The sequence below is a fragment of the Aulonocara sp. 'chitande type north' Nkhata Bay genome, linkage group LG23, assembly GCF_057382095.1.
Source record: "Aulonocara sp. 'chitande type north' Nkhata Bay isolate Kocher_YH1m ecotype deep benthic linkage group LG23, A_spYH_male_GT1.1, whole genome shotgun sequence".
Classification (NCBI taxonomy): domain Eukaryota; kingdom Metazoa; phylum Chordata; class Actinopteri; order Cichliformes; family Cichlidae; genus Aulonocara; species Aulonocara sp. 'chitande type north' Nkhata Bay.
The window spans coordinates 23,124,244-23,141,743 of record NC_141365.1 but is presented as its reverse complement, the minus strand read 5'-3'; the positions used below and the strand labels follow the sequence as shown (position 1 = coordinate 23,141,743).

At 39.8% G+C, this 17,500-nt stretch overlaps 2 protein-coding genes and 1 pseudogene across 4 annotated transcripts in view; 2 read left to right on the top strand and 1 right to left on the bottom strand.

The window, feature by feature from the left end:
• The first annotated feature begins 663 nt into the window (after positions 1-663).
• On the top strand, positions 664-5,908 carry plaat1l (phospholipase A and acyltransferase 1-like). Of its 2 annotated transcripts, XM_086283164.1 has the most exons (5): positions 664-1,354; positions 3,775-3,904; positions 4,356-4,444; positions 4,516-4,680; positions 4,765-5,908. In XM_086283164.1, exons 1-5 carry the CDS (start codon positions 1,346-1,348, stop codon positions 4,828-4,830), a joined length of 459 nt encoding a protein of 152 aa, XP_086139290.1. In that variant the 5' UTR covers positions 664-1,345; the 3' UTR covers positions 4,831-5,908. The 2 variants fall into 2 exon arrangements, with proteins under 2 accessions (XP_086139290.1, XP_086139289.1); XM_086283163.1 differs by lacking the exon at positions 664-1,354 and having other exon boundaries at positions 1,553-3,904.
• On the bottom strand, positions 5,535-10,990 carry ephx2 (epoxide hydrolase 2, cytoplasmic). The gene is made up of 18 exons (XM_086283165.1): positions 10,747-10,990; positions 9,940-10,018; positions 9,707-9,860; positions 9,135-9,325; positions 8,918-9,040; positions 8,726-8,797; positions 8,546-8,641; positions 8,189-8,267; positions 7,877-7,911; positions 7,765-7,791; positions 7,605-7,690; positions 7,416-7,527; positions 7,256-7,330; positions 7,104-7,146; positions 6,902-7,004; positions 6,521-6,590; positions 6,188-6,268; positions 5,535-6,101 (listed from the first exon to the last, which is right to left on the bottom strand). Exons 1-18 carry the CDS (start codon positions 10,848-10,850, stop codon positions 5,955-5,957), a joined length of 1,677 nt encoding a protein of 558 aa, XP_086139291.1. The 5' UTR covers positions 10,851-10,990; the 3' UTR covers positions 5,535-5,954.
• Positions 10,991-16,035: 5,045 nt separating this feature from the next.
• Positions 16,036-17,500, top strand: part of LOC147301744 (uncharacterized) — a 29,559-nt pseudogene continuing 28,094 nt past the window's right edge. The window contains exons 1-2 of the transcript XR_015127207.1: positions 16,036-16,306; positions 17,203-17,264. The product of XR_015127207.1 is annotated as an uncharacterized LOC147301744 (transcript). The remainder of the gene's footprint in view (positions 16,307-17,202; positions 17,265-17,500) is intronic.

The following is a 17,500-nucleotide window of genomic DNA, read 5'->3' as shown; positions in this document are numbered from 1 at the left end:
CTCATTCATTCCCCCTGTCCTATTTATTAAAAAAAAAAAAAAAAAAAAAAAAAAAAATGACAAAGGATGAACTGAAGCTCTGCCATCACGTAATGTCGCATACTGCTGTTTCTGATGTCATTTAAAAAAAAAAAAAAAAAAAAAAAAAAAATTTTATTCTTAGAAAACTTTTTTTTTTTTTTTCATCCTCTTTCTGGTCTTCTGCTGTGGTTGTGAACATCAACAATTCATGACTTTGATCACTTTAAGTTAAAACAAGTCTTTGTTCACAAAAAACAGCTGTTTCAGTGCCACATGCTTACACACACCATGTTTTTTCTCGTTCTGCATGGACAGTATAAAAATTTAGGTGAATTATTTTGTTATGCTGGCTATCAGGAGACCTTTGTTATGTTTTTCTTGAAATAAATATCCTGAAATAAACTCACATCGAAACAGACAGACTCCTGATTACTCTGTGTATTTAACACTTGCTTTACATTGGAAAATCAGACAGAAATTAAAAAGATTTTGCTCATAAAATAACTATTATGGTTTAATTATTACTGTTTCTCTTTTTCAGTATGTAATGTTGCATTAATTCTTCATTTGATGTGGGTTTTCTTTGGGTGTATATGTGGGGAGTGGCTGGGTGTGGTCGCGATTATTCAATGGCTTCATGCTATGATGGTCTCTATTTAAAAATGCCATCACATTACATCAGACTGATGCTGACTTGATGTTTCAAGTGCTTTATTGCACTTGTCAGGACATTAATGTAAAACAGCTGTTGGAACTGTAGAAAAACACAACATATGTGATGTGTTGTGTTCAAGTTAAAAGGTCTAAAATGAGTCATTATGAGGGACTCTCTGTGCTTCTGGGTCTTTCTCTCTTTCTCACTTTGCTTACTTATCTCTGCTGAAAAAAAAAAAATTAAAAAGCCAATTGAAGCTACTTCCTCTTTTAGCCTCGGTTTAGGAAACACCTGCTTCACACGCCCAGAGGTGGTGGGATCGGAAACACAAAGGGACTCATGTCGGTGCACTATGAAGCACCTCATTTAAAAACCACAGAATCACGCATTCAGACACAAAATCCACTCCAAAATGATCCCAGGCAACATAAAATATAGCAAAAATATAAAGGGAGGAAAAGAAACCCAAATTATTTGATGCAGAAGGTCTGATAAGGGGTGACAGGAGCGTGGTCAGTGTACTGTGACTGCGACAGACTGAGAAGATGCATCATATCACATGAGTACAGCCTGTATGTAAATGATGTGAGGTTCCTGTGTGCATGTGCTGTGGATTTATGTTCAGAAAGGACCAAAGACAGCCACAGTGAATACCTTAATCCTCCCTTCATGGGCCAGGTGAGTATGACCATTACTTTTTCTAGAATCTTGCTTTTAATTGCCACTCATGAATATTTACATTTTTAGATGACACTGTGTTTCAGTGCTACTTCTGAAATCAGAGGACCCAAAGTTGTTACTCGTGGTTGATTATAATAACTTTGTAGCTTGGTGTAAGCACTTTAATTCATCTGAAAGAGCACTAAATGGACTATTAGGCACTTTGAATGAAAGAAAATCTCATTAAGTAGCTTCTGAATTCACTTCAGAAGTATTTAATAATAATAATAATGATAATAATGGATTGGATTTATATAGCGCTTTTCAAGGCACCCAAAGCACTTTACAATACCACTATTATATGTAAACATGTGACTTCCCGAAGCCACCCAAGTCTCCATAGCCTGTCTTTGGTACTGTTTTCCAACTCAAAATGTACAAAAACTGCTCATTACTAGATCAGCAGATCATGCATTAATGGTTAAGAATAGTATTGCGGCTATTTCTTAGAACTTTTTTTTTCTTGAATGGTTTTCTCTTCTTATCTTTTCCGTTCCACCTTGCTGAAAATGTTGCATCTTCTACGCCCCCACAGTTGAGTTTTTCCATAAATTGAAAGTAAAAAAGCTCAGTGTCAATCAGACCCTTTACCACTTAAGTCCAGAGTGAAATAACAAGACCAGATTCAGATAAACATTTGAGCACATTCACAAATCATGTTTTTCTGTAGCGTTGGTTGAACTTCTAGGACAATTGTGAAATTTCTAAGTAGCTACTCATCATGCCGCCCAGGCGAAAAATCTATATGAGTTTAATGTCCAAATATCTCTACTTCTACATGATAATTTGGCACAAATCTTTAGCTTAAATGGTTGAATCACAGATGAATTCATTCCAGGTTCTGGATGGTCTACCTTGAAGTTTTGAACATATTATATTCATAGTCCCTGTAGAGGTTTCAAAGTTTAGTCATCTACACATTAGACTAACAAGCGAGAGATCCTTGCTTAGATTCCAGGAGGAGACACAAAACCCTTTGATGGTCCGTCAGGAAGGGCATCTGGCATAAGAATCTGTGGAGCTACCTGCCATGGTGAGCCCATGTTATTAAGGGAGCAGCTGGAAGCCTTTCTTTTTCTGCCTTCTTCCTCTTTTATATTCATAGTCCCTGTAGGATGAACTATTAGGAGTTTGATGAATGTCTGGTTTTTGATTGAGAGCTATATTTTCAGAGTGTATTATATGACCAAATGCCTGGAATAAAGGAGACAGACTAATGACCCTCATCCCTGCTTTAGAAGGACTTTGTTCTTAGTGCAATTTAACATCAAGTATCTCCCCCACTGTTCCCATGTTAGCCTCCAGATGTTGGACCACGAGTTGGCTAGTTAACTTTCTTTCCTACTAACAATCATAAACCCACATTCTTTTTAAATGCCGGCAGTCTTTTGGTTTGTTATATTTATCAATGTTTTTGCTGTGAAATCTACGTAGAATTTACAGCATAGTCTAATTCGGATGGCCGTTACCAACATGTATACCAGTATGACCTGTGTTGATGGTGATTCTTAGTTACATTTGTAGTGAGGTGGACGACAGGTTCCAGCGCAGGCTACAGTGCAAGTTACCTACATCTAAAATGCTTAAATCAAAGGCAGATTGACTTCTTTCAGGTTCTTGAACATATTCATCTCTCTCCTGAAGAAGACTCTCACCTGAGGGTTAATGTTTATTTTGGCCTTACTAGGGTAAAAAAGGCAAGACTATCTAGTGGTTGACATGTCAGTATCCTATGAGCATTTCTCAGCCAGCTCTAATTCGGACACTTCTAACTTTAAGATGGTGAGAACCAAAATGCTCAACTTGAGGCTTCACATTCTGATGAGCAGTTTCAAAGTGGTTATATCCAGCTTTTATTTACACACTATGGTTGGATTCATACTAACACCTCTAGCTGCAGACCTGATGGTTTGGTTAAGCATTAACATCATAAAATTTGCTCTCAGTTTTTCATACCTGAGAAGTATAAGATATTTAAGATGAATAGTAACAAAGGCAGAAGAAGTATACTTGCTCGACGGTAATATAGCACACAAGTGCTTGTGGTTTCGCCGCCTGTACTCGCTTCAGGTTTTCTTGTGGTTTAAAAGAAAAAAAATCCCCTTTCCGGCACAACTGACTGAATACTGACAAAGCCAAAAAAGCAGTGCAGATCCAGTGATGAAGATTGCGCTTTTGCCAGTGTCTGTTTATATTTTAGATGATAGAAGTTTAGTCCTTGCCTGTGGAGACGAGGACTATTTTTGAAGTGAGTTTGATTCGGCCTCATCCAGAGTCGAGTTAAGCAGAACCACAGGGCGATTGTTTGTGGTAACTTTATGATTTTTACCACTTTCTCCCTTTTTTTCTTCTTCTGTTTGTTTTTTATTTTTATAAAGAAAAATTCCCACCCAAAGTTGTTCCCGGGGGACATTGTGGAGTATCCCAGGAACAAATACTTCTCTCATTTCGGAGTGTACTATGGAGAAAGGGACGGAGTTCCATACGTCGCTCACCTAACGTGTCGAGGTTGGTGACACTTTTTAAGGTTTTACTTCTCCACAGACAAGTGAAAAAAGTCTGCCAGAGCAGGAATAATTTCTCGAATTTTGGTTAAAAGAAATACAATTATTTTATAGAAAAGAGTGTTAAACAATGAAAATCAGCAAGAGGTTATTATGTTAGTCTCAAATTCTGCAAAAATGTAAAACTGTCTATAAGAAATTTTTCATCTTTGAAAGATGGACATGATGTGAGAACGCAGGATTTATGCTTTGTATGTGATGATATCTACTGAGAAGAGATGGACGACATGTACACAAGAATCGGCTCAGTTTTCCATATAACACAGAAAAAAAAAGGTTTCCTATCAGCTCATGTAACAAAGATCATAATATGACAGATAAACTTTATTTTTCTTGAACCTTCCTCTGGAAATCTGCCTCTTAAAATAATTTGATTTCTTGTCTTTGTCTGTCAGATTCAGACACCAAACTGCTGCTGTACGGCCGAGCTCTCAGGTCAGAGGTCAAACTGGACCCTCTGGAGCTTTTGGGGAAGAAATACAAGGTAGCATGAGTGGTTTAAACATACATGATGAGTTTGTCAAAGACAGCGACTTCAAGTGTGTTTTAAAACAGGTCAACAACATGCTGGATGACACGCACCCTCCGCGGGACTTCCACGGTGTGGTGAAGCCCGCCATCGAGGACATGATGGGCCGCGAGGTGACCTTTGACATCCTGTTTCACAACAGCGAACATCAGGCGACACTTTTTAGATACGGAGTGAAGAAGTCTGAACAGGTGAGCCAAGGGAAGAGCGCCACCTTCTGTTTATTTGCTGTGAAGCATGCTTAAAGCTGGTGTGTTTGTGTGTGCGTGCTGCAGATTGATGAGATCTACGAGTATATCATGCCAGCCTGGAAGAAACTGTTCAAGGAGAAACAGCTGTAAACCAGGTGTGCGCTCATCTTCACCACCAGGGGGTGCTGTTCTTCTCTGAATCAGCTGCATGAAGTTTGGAGGAAGTTTAAAAAGAATCCTTCTCCTCAGTTCCTCCCCTTACCTTAGTCCCTTTTTACACCTCCCCCCCTTCTCTATCTTGTGTCACCCTTTCTTCCATTCTACTTCTCCTTATTCCTCGCATTCTCCCTTTTTTCTGTCATCATTCCTTCCCTTCTTATTTACTTACTTTCCCACCACCTTTCCTTGTTATCATATCCTCACTTCTATTTCTTTACATTTCTTCCTTCCTGTTTCCTTATTCTTCTCCTACCCCTTCCTTCCTGCCATCATTTCTTCATTTATCCCATCCCTTAATTCCTCCCTTTCCTTCATATTACCTCCTTACTTCCTTATTCACCTCCTTTCCATTATCCTTATGTCCCTCATTCATTTCCTTTCTAAACCCCTCCCCCCACCCATTAGTTTTGTTCTTGATTTTCTGAATAATTATCATTATTTGTATTTGTAATTTTTTTTACTAATATTATATTATTTGTTAAATGTGTTCATGTATATGCACTGATTTTTAAACTCTCAATTTCATTTACAGGAAAAAAAAGAAGTACTTGTGCAAGAAAAAAAAAGCAATTACCAAACTGAAAACAAAGCAAAAAAAACAACAACCATAAAACAGATACATTAGGATGTTAAGATGACCTTAGAAGTGTTTAATAATGGCACTTTCGTTCTCCAAAATAAAGAGAAAATGTTCATGCTGTTTCATTAAAATGATGAGATTTTATACATTTTGTTAAAATATAATCTTTATCTTGAACTGTGATATTTCTTATTTTTGTTACTTGTAGTACAGTTTTTCCCTGTTTTAGCAGAACATTTTCCTCCCTGTTGGTTGCACATCAGTTTCTGTCTGAATACATTTTTCATGGGAGGCTCATTCACTGTTAAAACTGCCTGTGAGTGTCTAAATTGTTTTAAATAAACTTTTATGTGCCACATTGAAAATCTTGTTAGAATTCTTCCTTCCTTCCTTCCTTCCTTCCTTCCTTCCTTCCTTCCTTCCTTCCTTCCTTCCTTCCTTCCTTCCTTCCTTCCTTCCTTCCTTCCTTCCTTCCTCACAGTTTGGGAGCCACAGTACCACCTTCAGTCTTCTTGTGCGCCTCTTTAAGCCAGGATATCAGGATTTTGTTGGTCTCTGCCGGCTTTTCCATCTGTGTCCAGTGTCCACACTCTTCGATGTGTCCCCTGGTCAGGTTTGGCATCTTCAGTTAATAAATAACAAATATCAGATTAACTTCCAATAACCATTGATTGCTCATATGACTGTGTCAATGCTTTTGTTTCTTACCGAGTCCTCCATTCCCTTGGTAAAGGACGGCAGCAGTACGGGGTCTTTACCCGCCGTCAGCATCATTGTTGGCATTAGCAGCTAAAACACGCAAACATCTGACTGTGAATCAGAAAGCTTGATAACAAAATGTGACTGCCAAGTCAACAAGTCTGATTTATCCTTCATTATATCAATAAAGTATTCTGATTCTGATCTGATTATGATTATGATTCCAGAGGTGCCTCCTGCTGGTCATTAGGAAGAATGCAGGTTTAAAGCAATTCTGCATTTTCTTCAATAGTTACAGCTTTAATTTACAGCCTGTATTACGTTTGTGACACTGCACCAAACCTTCTCAAAGGGCCGGGAACACATCCACTTCCAGTTTGCATCACTATTTCGATACCAGTTCAAGGGCCCCCTGTAAAATAAAGCCCAAAGGTTACTCAGTGATTCTCCACAGAACTGGATAATTTAACTGACTGTTCAGGAATATTTGCTTATGACATCAAATTTCTTCACCTCTTCAGCAGTCTACAATTTGCAAAATACTCATTTTAGTGCCACAAACATAAAAGCAGGAACTGCAGGATGTAATTAAAATGCTAATTTTAACAAAAAGCTGTGTAAGAATCACCCATCACAGTGGATGCTTTCATGTAATAAACATAAATATTATTTGTTGGCGAGCACACAGAAACACAATCTACAGGAAGCTGGAAAATCTGCAACCTGAAGCCTCTTTCTTTGTACTGGCTGACGTAGTACTGCAGGTCGGCTTCTGTCAGCATGGAGCTCCTGGGAATCTGCTCCGGCAGACCCACAAACAGGCCACCTGTGATAAAGCGCACACACACAGCATGAGATCTGTGAATGAAGATTTAAAAATCTTCAGCATTCACAGCAAACACTGATAACCAGCAGGAAACGTCACCTCGAGCGCACACTCCTGCGGTGCTGAGAGGGGGACGACCCTTCTGTGGTACAGAGAAAAACATTCATCACGTGTGGGTGATTTTTCCACCTGTTTAGCTCTGAAACTGCACACTGCAATGCTGGGTGTGTGTGTACATTCGATCCACGCACCGCTTCACTACTGCTGGAAAAGAAAATCTTGAACGTCCTCTCCAAATCCTTCTCCAGCTCGGCCTCCGCCACACCCTGAAACACAAACCCCGCTTATGAAGCTGCAGTTTTTCTGTGACAGAAACAAACATTAATATATATATATATATATAACACTTACTGGTGTTTGGAAGTAGACCTGATAGTCGAATATTGGAATAGCCTTCAGTGTCTCGAAAGCAGGAACCAAAGGATTCAACTTGAACATTGGGGTGTTCAACGATGCCACAGCCCTTCACGCACATGGAAAAGCACTTTAACTTCACTGTACAGGCTCTGGGGGACTGTGTGTGTCTGTGTGTGTGTTTACCTGATTCTCTCGGGATAGAAGCGGGCCATGGCCCACACCAGGGAGCCGCCCCAGTCGTGACCCACCAGGGTGACCTGTGGTATGGACTGGAACAGGGGACCATAAGCTTTTGTGTAAACTTTAAGTTATCATGCTATTCAATGACAGTGTTGATACTCACCATTTTATCCAAAAATACGACTAACTCCTGAAAAAAGAGAGAAAAATATGATTCAGAAAAACATTTTAAAACAACACTAAATCTGTAGATTTAATATTTTTGTAATGTGTACCTTACAAAGCTCCTCATGAGAATATTCCTCTATGTCTGTGAGAGTCAATACGGCAGGAATTACACCAACACTGAGCTGACTCCACACAAAGACTGTATATAAAGGATGGTTGTAGCTTCTCTGATGTCACACACTGGTAAAAGTGTGGTAGTTAAGCCTCAAGCTGAGCATTTTAGGTCTTTTGATCCTGGGCATTAAGGGCTAGGGGAAGTGACATATCCCTGCTGTTCATTATAAAGAATTTATACTGGGAAGCTACATACATCTTTTAAGTACAGTCTATATTTTCAGTCTTTCAGTATTTCAACCTACCAGGGGGCGCTGTGGACTCTCCATATCCTTTCATGTCCAGAGCTAAAACCCTGAATCCTGCTGCAGCCAAGGCTGGGATCTAGCACAGGGGTGAGAGGGTTGTTTAATGATCATGGCTTTTATTTCAGGATTATTGCAGGATTAAAAGAACCAAAACACCACCAACAACAAGTAAATATAACTGCAAACTTAAATAAATCAGAACAAAGACTTGAATTAAATGGAAAACAAGACAAACTATAAATATAAGAAGGGATATCTCTGACTCTTAGTGTATCTCATCTCAAACACCCTCTGAATACACTTTGGAAGGTGACTATTTCGTGCGTTCCAACATATCCAATGGAAACAGGTTACCTGGTACCTCCAGGAGTACCAGCTCTCCGGGAAACCGTGACACAGTAGCACCGGTGGACCGGAGCCCATTTCCACATAATGAGTCCTCACACCAGGCTGGAAAAGACAGCCAGCAGCATTTCAGCTCTGTGTTGCGTTTTCATAATTCAACAGGTTGCTGGCACTGATAGATATTAATACTTTTATGGTGATGTAGCCATGGGACACTTCATCAGGGCTGCAGGCTGGTGGGGGGCTCACTGTTCCAACAGCCTGGAGATTCAAACGTATACAAATGTTATTAATGTAATCATTTTCTTTGTTGTAGTTAGATCTAAATGTGAGGGTCTTTAAACCCACTGCATCAGAGAAGATACTCAGAGTGACACAAACCTGAAAGCCAGTAAATTCAGACAGTTTCTCCAGAGCAGCATCCAGATTTTCCACCAAGACGGCCTTCATCCCTGCTCCCTCTGCGGCTTTTACACCCTCAACATCAGCATCCAGCCACAACGCCTGAATAGAGACAGATGACTCATAACATCTGATATACAAGAATTTAATCTCAGTGATGGTGCATATTTATTGTCTACATCACGAAACCCTCTACCTGTTTGGGTGTCACCCCCAGGCGCTGCAGGGCAGAGCTGAACATGGCGGGCTCAGGGACCCTGTGACCCAAGTGGCAGGACTGGAGGACCAGGTCAAAATGGCCTCCCAGCAGAGAGAGAAGGCGACCTGTGCCATCTCCAGCCGCTCTGTCATCTACCCAGTGATTGGCCAGCACAGCTGTCAGTAACCCTTTAGATCAGAGGTTGACGCAAAGATTAGACATCATTGGTAGTGACCTACTTTTTTCCCACAATGCATTTAAACAAGCAGGTAGCGGTGACAGTGACAATGTTCACTTTACGCAGATATCGTGCTGAAATAAAGGTGAAGTAGACTGTCTCCTTCAAAGATGAGGGACACAGGAATTCAGAACAGAAATATTTTGCAGTGAGAGAAATTAAACAAGGTTTTTCAACCAGATCTGAATTTTTTTCTACTTATTTCTTTATGCAGAGGAAGCCAATGTGGACGTGGCTTAAACCTGCTTTCTTTCGACTCCTCTGGCTCCAACTCCTCTGTAAGTTTGCTTCTTTAAAGAGTGTTGTGTGTACCGCTGCGTCGCAGGCCAGCCGCTGCGTCGCAGGCCAGCAGCTGTCTTCAGCACAGCTGCTTGGACGTCCATCATTGCCTCTGTGAGCAGGCCTTTAACTGACCAATCAGCCGGCAGAGTCACACTCCTGTCCTGGGCTTCCTGCACACACTCGGCCTCCAAAGCTGGGATCATCTGCACACAGACACACAGCTGTACATCAGTGAAATAGCAACAAAAGGCATGAAGTGAAACTGTAAATGTCTTCGCCCACCTGTGTAAGTGTCATGGCTCCTCTCTCAGCCTGCCTCAGGGCGCCGTCGTCTTTGGACTCCAAACTGGAGAGAAAACCTCTGAGAAACAGAGCACAAAACCTCAGATTAATGCGGTGATTAGAAACTGAGAGGGGCGAGCCTTGGTGGTTTCTATCTATAACACTCAGCTCTCAGGCAAATGTTTACTGAACTCTTAGATCAGGTCTGAGATGAAACAGAATCAGCTAGAAGTGCCTGCAAAGAGCAAAGACTTTGAGGAAGTTATACGTTTTTGCAAGTCAGAATAAAAGTTACACAATCGAACGAAAAGGCAGAGATGTTAATTTAACAGACTGGACCTGTGTCCAGTCTGTTAAATTAACACTGAGAGGTAATCCAGAAAATCCCTGCTGTAAGTGTTTCTGAGACCTCTATCTCATCAACATGATCAATACTTGCCATAATTTCAAAATGTTATGGACACAACTTTTTTGTTGTTGCTGTCTAAAATTAACATTGTTATTAACAAAAAGTTGCCAAGTATGTTCACATATTTTTGGCCATGTAGTAGCTTACGTGCACCTGCTCATTTCCAGCAGTTAAGTCAAATATTTCTTTGCTGTTGTAATAATTATCCAGCTTGAAGCGCAGATCTGATATCCACACTCACTCACACTGTAAATAAACAATCAGAAATTCGTGCAGCAGCTGCGTATTTTATTGGCTTTTTTGTTTTGTTTTTTAATATAATCAAATATAAACACAAAGCGGTCTCCATACGACACATCTGTGCGGTTCAGAGATGTTACAAAACGGTCACTTCTTACCCCGGTAGGTTGTGCAACTCTTCCAGCTTTTTAAAAATGGCAGCACGTCTGGCAGAGACGGCGACTCCCCAGAAGTTGAACAGGATGGCTTTCTTATCAGCCATCTCTCGATCGGTTCTTTTTGCTTTCTCCAAACGGTATTCAGGATCTCTGCTGCTGCTGCTGCTGCTGCACCCGTGTACAGGGTAAACTTTGCCCTAATAGACTCACTGCGGGTCCACCCACTTACCCAGTGAGCTGACACTTAACTGAAAAACAGCGGCGAGACCAGACATGCACGTGACTTCTCGCAACAAACCAAAATTTTTGTTGAAACCAGTTCCACGAATAAAAGACCAAACATGTCCTCTTTATGTTTAATAATGATAATACGTTAAACAACAATTTAAAAAAACTATTCAAAACTTTTTAGCGTCTGTGTGACAATGATCTACAAATGAAACATTTCTTTTAAAGTTGTAAAATGCTACTATCATACATATTATTATTATTATTATTATTATTATTATTATTATGTTTTAAAGGCAGTGACTACATGATACTACTCTGTAGCTTCATCGCTTCAAGTCGGTGTTTCTACTTTACAAGTTTTGAGCAGCTGTTAACATAGTTGACTCATATTTGCAACGTGTCAGGAAGAGTTTTTTTAGCATTCTTCTATAAATATGAAACATTTTCATGAAACATTGACAAAATATAAATCTAATTAAACCAAACAAAATAAAAAGCAGCAAGTAAAGAAGGAAACATCAGACACAGCAAATCACACCAATAATGAAATGAGATGAACAAATTATTTAAATGGACAAATGTGGTGAATAAGTTAATTAAAAATAAGAATGTTGTTGGGCGTCGCTTTCCTTCTGCTACACAGACATATTTATGTACTGTAGCTGATTCCCTTCTAATATGTCAAGTATTGCTGAACTTCTGTACCATGACACTGACATCTTTGCTATTTTAGACCACATATCATGATACAGTAGTATGTTTGTTTACTCCATGACTGCCACTTCTAATGTGTATGTGATGCACAGTTTCAAAAAGATTATCAAAAAAGCAAGTGCTGGCAAACTGTCTATTAAGACAAGCGGACTCCCATCAAACTAGAGCTGGCAGGGAGACACTAAGGAGCCAGGCCCTTCCCAGAATGCAAATCCTGCACAAACAGAGTCAGTGAATGTCGTGTAGAAAGTGTGGAGGTGGATTGGTGGGTCTGAGGAGACTCTGTAGAAAGACAAAGTGCCAGCATTCCAGTCCAAATGTACTCCTACTTAGTTGGAGGACCAGCTGTGAGGAGAATTTATAGGTCTGATGATTTTATTATGCAAGGAGTAGTAACCATCTTCACAACAATACAAGCTCCAGGAGTACACTATGATAATCTTCAATATCTTTGTAAGTTACCGCTATGTTGACCTTTCTTTCCCATTCAACCTCCCAGTAACAGCCTCCAGTCAGACCAATTCTATGTCGCGACTGGGGCCAAGCTTCATATCGCTCTGGATAATGAGAATATGGCTTCCCCTCACTCAGCGGTATCACAGTCCTATTGTCGTCAAACAGGAAGAGATAAATCTGTGCTGTTTTGGTCCAGTTTGTGCTCACAGTCATCTGATTAGAAAACAAGAAAAAAACCCAGATTAATTTAGAAGTCAGAGTTAAAAACAAGCAAACAGTGAAAAAATATATATATGTATACACACAAATGCATGGATCAATCGGAACACATACATATTAGAATAATTTAGAATAAAATCTTCAACACCGAGTGTTCTTCTGAAGTTCTCAGGTTTATCCATACTCAATACTGATGGACACGGCACTGCATGGGGAAGCTGTTCTTTCCTGCTGGGCACTGACAGAAAATAAGTGATATTAAAATTATAATGTAATTCATGGTACAATTAGTTTTAGTTTTCTTAAAATCTGAGTGATAATGAGATTAATGATTGTACTTTAGTAACTAAACTGGCCTCAAATGAACTTAGGTGGAGGTTTTAAGTAAATACACAGGGGGCAGTCTTAGCCTGTTTGGTGCCCTGGGCGAACAGATGCTGCTCCGGCCAGCCAGAGAATCCCGCGCCGCCCCCACCACGATGCCGCCCTGGGCAACTGCCCGTGTCGCCCATATCAAAAACCGCTACTGTAAATACAATATATGTCAATACAATGTTAAGATTAACATTAATGAGGAAAATATCAGACAATCAAATGTGTTGTCTTTTGGAAAGTTGGTACATAATGTACATATGGCAGTCTAAATTGTGGATTTGGTGCAGATAATTGTACAGAAAAACATCAAAAACATTATTTCATTCCCACCTATCACAGCCATTCTGGTGTTCCTTCTCAAAGTTTTCAAATTTACCCATAGACGTCTCACTTCTCATGGAGACACAGATTCCTGGAGGGGTGATTTTTTCCTGGTGGTCTGATAGAAACACACACTTTGCCTTAAAATACATGTTCTTGGCGAAATACATTTAGATGAAGATAGAAGTCTTCCATTAAAAAATAAATACATGTGCTATTTTAGTATTTTCAGTGGTGATCCTCGTGGTAGTAAACTGATACACTTGGTTGGTAAACATCAGAAAAGGAGAAATCTGTTTTCCTGGTCCAATGGTCATATCTAGTGTACTCTACATGTTTAATGTCAGTGAGACTTTTTACACAGATAAATAAAGGCCAAAAACTGATTGCAACTTCTACTTTGTGACATTCATGAGGGATATATGTGAAATAAAATTGGATGACAGATTAAGGAACAACAACTCATTCATGACAATTTAAATACTGAAAATCCTTTTTTAATCAAACACTGTAAATCACTTTTTGGCACCCCTCTCAAGTTTTGTAACCTGCCACATTGCTGCTGCCACAACTGGGTTTAGTACATGAGAGCACGTGTGGGGGAGCACTACGCCAGCTGCTCAGGGTAAGAGGTGGAGTACACCCTGGACATATCACCAGTCTGCCGCAGGGCTATCAGACAGACAGACAGACAAAAGAAAAAAAACATGCTTCTTTCATTTTTGTTTCATATGCTTTATTTGCTTTATAAATGTTTTGCTTTTGTCTTTTCCTTTGTAGATGGTCTGACTCAGCAAATATCTGAGTGGCAGTTTGAGATTTCTCCTTTAGCCAGGCAACTCACAGTTCCACACCAGGTGGAGGCAGGACAACAACTACTGTTACGCCTCAATGAATACGGGCTCGGGGATGAGGGGAGACTAGAAAAGAAAAAGGCAAACAAAGCAAGTGTGAAACTCAAGGTTTTTAGTAAAAAGGACTCAACTCAAAGAAATGGCAACACTGCTATTTCAACTAAACAAAAGTCATCCACAAACTAAAATACCCTAAGGAAAGACAAAAGAAATGGTTTACCAAATTAAAGGTACACTTCTGCTGCCAGCAGATACCTGCTACTCACCAGCAGCTCAAAGAAAACACCAAGTTTTAACATATGCAGAATACGCCACTAAATCTCACCACCAAAGACTGGTCCACACACTGACTGAGCAGTGATTCACTAGCTTAAATACATGATTAGGAATCTTTCTGTACTTTTAGGTGCTACCTTATTATCAAAAGGGTTGCAATAGCAATTGATCTACATACACGTTTGACCTGACACAGAAGACTTTCACTCTAATCAATATAACAATAGCAACACATATGATGGCTTCTACACCTGTCAAGGCAGCTTTGCAGCAGACAGGAGTTGGATTCAAAATAAAGGGCCCATAAGCTTAAAAGCAACTTTATTGCTGAGGTTTAACATAATACAAACTAAAGCAGAACAGAAACAAAATATCCAAAACTTTTATTCTTCTTGGGAAACAGACAATGTAGCAGGACACAGCCACAAGAAAAAACATGACAAAAGATGAGTGGCAACTGAGCGAATACACACAAAAACAGAATAACAACAACATAAGACAGGAAATAAATAACACTGAGACCAGGACTAAGACTTAAATGGACGAGTCTGACACAGAGAAAGAAAACAAAACACACAAGACTGAGGGGACAGAATGGGAACACAAGAGGGGGTTAACCTAAAGATTTAGAAACTGAGAACTAAAGACATGAAACCACAACACCAAAGGTATAAGGAAATAATAAGACATGAAGACACTAAGAAATAACAGAGATATTAACATATAATCAAAACAGAATACAAAACTATAAAACAAAGATGATCAAAGAAAACTCAAAACATCCCTAAAGCTCAAAGACACAGGGACCATGGCAACACTAACATGATGTTTTAATAAGAAATATTAAGTTTTCATCTAAAATCTGGTTTGCTGGACTTAACGTAAAATATTTTTAAAAGTCTAATTTTAGACTTGATTCATCTTAAATACTTCTGAAATGATAAGTTCATTTTTAAAGCACTTAAAGTGTACCATGTTGTTTGTTTCTTTTGTACAGTTTTTTTTTTTCAATAATCAAAAGAAGAAAAAATCTATATAAAAACGTACATAGAAACTATTATTTGAAGTAGTATAGTATATTGGTGCATTGTGTACACTGCTCGGTAAACATAAGAGGACTATGTCTGTGAAGGTTCTCAGTCATCCAGGTCATCGTAGTTTAAGGAGCTTGGAAAGAAAAGTGTCTGGACTTAAGAGGACTAGTTTTGACGTCTTCTGGTCCAATGGCGGCATCCAGTGGACCCTCCAGGCATTAAGAGTTCCGCTTTTTACAGGATGCGTTCTTATGAAAACTGGGAGTAACGACATGACTGGCGGCATTTTTCCTAAAGTCGCCAACGCGTGGACACACGCAGAAAATAAAACCGTCTGTGTGATATCTGAACACAGTGCCATACAGGTAAGATTCATCAAGAAGAGCTGGGCGGTTTTTAAAATGTAGAAACTTTATTGCTGTTTCCATATGAGATATGCAGGCAAAGGAATGACAGGCTCACACTTTTGGGCTTTCCCACTGCAAAAACACTGAGGCTAACAGCTGTGGAGGAAAGTTTTCCTGATGCCGTTGCACAGACTCGCAAGATGCGGTTTGTGTTTTTGTAGGTGACCTGATGGTAAAGAAACCAAAAATTTTGTTCTCGGCTGAACTGTAACTTATTACAGAGAACATGAATTAATGAATCGTGTTCACATGTTCAGATATTATCTACCTCCACGCCCTTTTTTAAATTAGGGTTATATATGGCAAAGGCCAAATAACCCACTTCTATTTTTGTTTACCTTGTCAAGAAACGCCCATATAAACACGCCTACAAGGCATTCGCTTTTTTCCGGTTCGCGCCAAAAACATTCACGCTCATAAACCCGCGGCAGACTGTGGAGCACGGTGGACAGCAAACGGAAGGCAGGCAGGAGTTTGTAAAGAGGTTGTCCAAAGTTGTTTGGTCGAAAAAGTTGGCGGCAGGTGCTGCTGAACTTCAAAACATCTTCATCCTGCAACATCTGGACTCACAACTCGTCTTACCGTTCTTGTCTTGTTTACGGAACACCCACAGCTGACAGAAACAGCCAGAAAACACGGGCCGGATTACCGGATTACGGTGCTAGACGGATTTGTGAGTAGAAGCGAGAGGAAAGAATTAAAATAAGGAAAAACTTTTGTATCTGTTGTTGTGGGGGAGACTTTTTTGTTTTTTAAATGGCAGGAAAAGGCTCTTTATTAGAACAGTTTGTTTTTGTAAATGAGGTTAATGAGAGAGCAAAAACACAGAGTTTTCAAATTTGGACTGAATGTGTGCTGGATTTTGTTGGGCTTTTTGGGATTTGGAGCATTTGACAAATTGTGCAGTTTTTAAAAAAAAAAGCATTTTATTTAGATTAGCTGGCGTTCGGGCAACATGTTGCTGCGGGTGTTAGCACTGTGGGGCAGCGCTGTTACCCCACAGCAAGATGGTCCTGGGTTCAAATCTGTGACTTGAAAATTCATGTGTGGAGTTTGTATTTTTGTAGTGGATTTATATTGGTGATTCCATAGGTGTGAAGTTGAGTGCAAATGGTTGTCTTTCTCTGGGTGTCAAACAAGCAACCTGTCCATGGTGTACCTCACCTGTCACCCCATGGACTGAACTGTGACCTGGATAAGTGGAAGGAAATTGATGCTTGTGGTTGATTTGCATTGTTCCTCCTCCATCCAAGGTTCATCTAAAGGATGAACTCTCCTTTCCAGTACTTTGGCACAAGATTCCCACAGTGGGTTTCCAATAACCTGTTCTCCAGTTTTGGTTATCCTAGGTAAATTGTAGCCTGTTGTTCTAATGTGATGGGAGTGGCGCCCAGTGTGGTTCTCTGCTGCTGCCACAGTGTCTACTACAATTAAGTTGCAATCTTCCAAACCATGCTTTGCCTTAGAGAGGTTAAACACGACTCTCCATGCACTTGCCCAGCATTGATGTTAAAGCAACACATCTGTAATCAGCTGTATGTTTAACTTTCTTTCTTTTTCTTTTTTTAGACAGAACGGTGCAGAGTGCACCCAGAGTCCAGCAGAGTGCAGAAGGCACTGGAAAAAATCAAGTAAGGGCCTATTCCAACTCAGTAGCACAGGTCTTCAGCACATAATCAGCTGACACTGTTTTCTGACCATGAGGTTTAGACCTTGCCTAGCATCATGAAAATTACAGTGTTGAGGTTTATCTTTGCCTGCTTAGTTTTCTTCCTGAACTATTTTTCACACTTCTTTAACTCTAGGTTTCTCACCCTGCAGAGAGGCTTACTGTGAAATAAATTCAGTTTGAATTTTACATAAAACA

Coding starts and splice junctions, on each gene's coding strand:
- plaat1l (XM_086283163.1), top strand. CDS start 3,715: ATGATTTTTACCACTTTCTCCCTTTTTTTCTTCTTCTGTTTGTTTTTT. Junction 3,905..4,355: donor CGCTCACCTAACGTGTCGAG/GTTGGTGACACT, acceptor TTTGTCTGTCAG/ATTCAGACACCAAACTGCTG. Junction 4,445..4,515: donor TTTTGGGGAAGAAATACAAG/GTAGCATGAGTG, acceptor GTTTTAAAACAG/GTCAACAACATGCTGGATGA.
- ephx2 (XM_086283165.1), bottom strand. CDS start 10,850: ATGGCTGATAAGAAAGCCATCCTGTTCAACTTCTGGGGAGTCGCCGTC. Junction 6,269..6,520: donor GTTCCCGGCCCTTTGAGAAG/GTTTGGTGCAGT, acceptor TGCGTGTTTTAG/CTGCTAATGCCAACAATGAT. Junction 6,102..6,187: donor CCAAGGGAATGGAGGACTCG/GTAAGAAACAAA, acceptor TATTAACTGAAG/ATGCCAAACCTGACCAGGGG.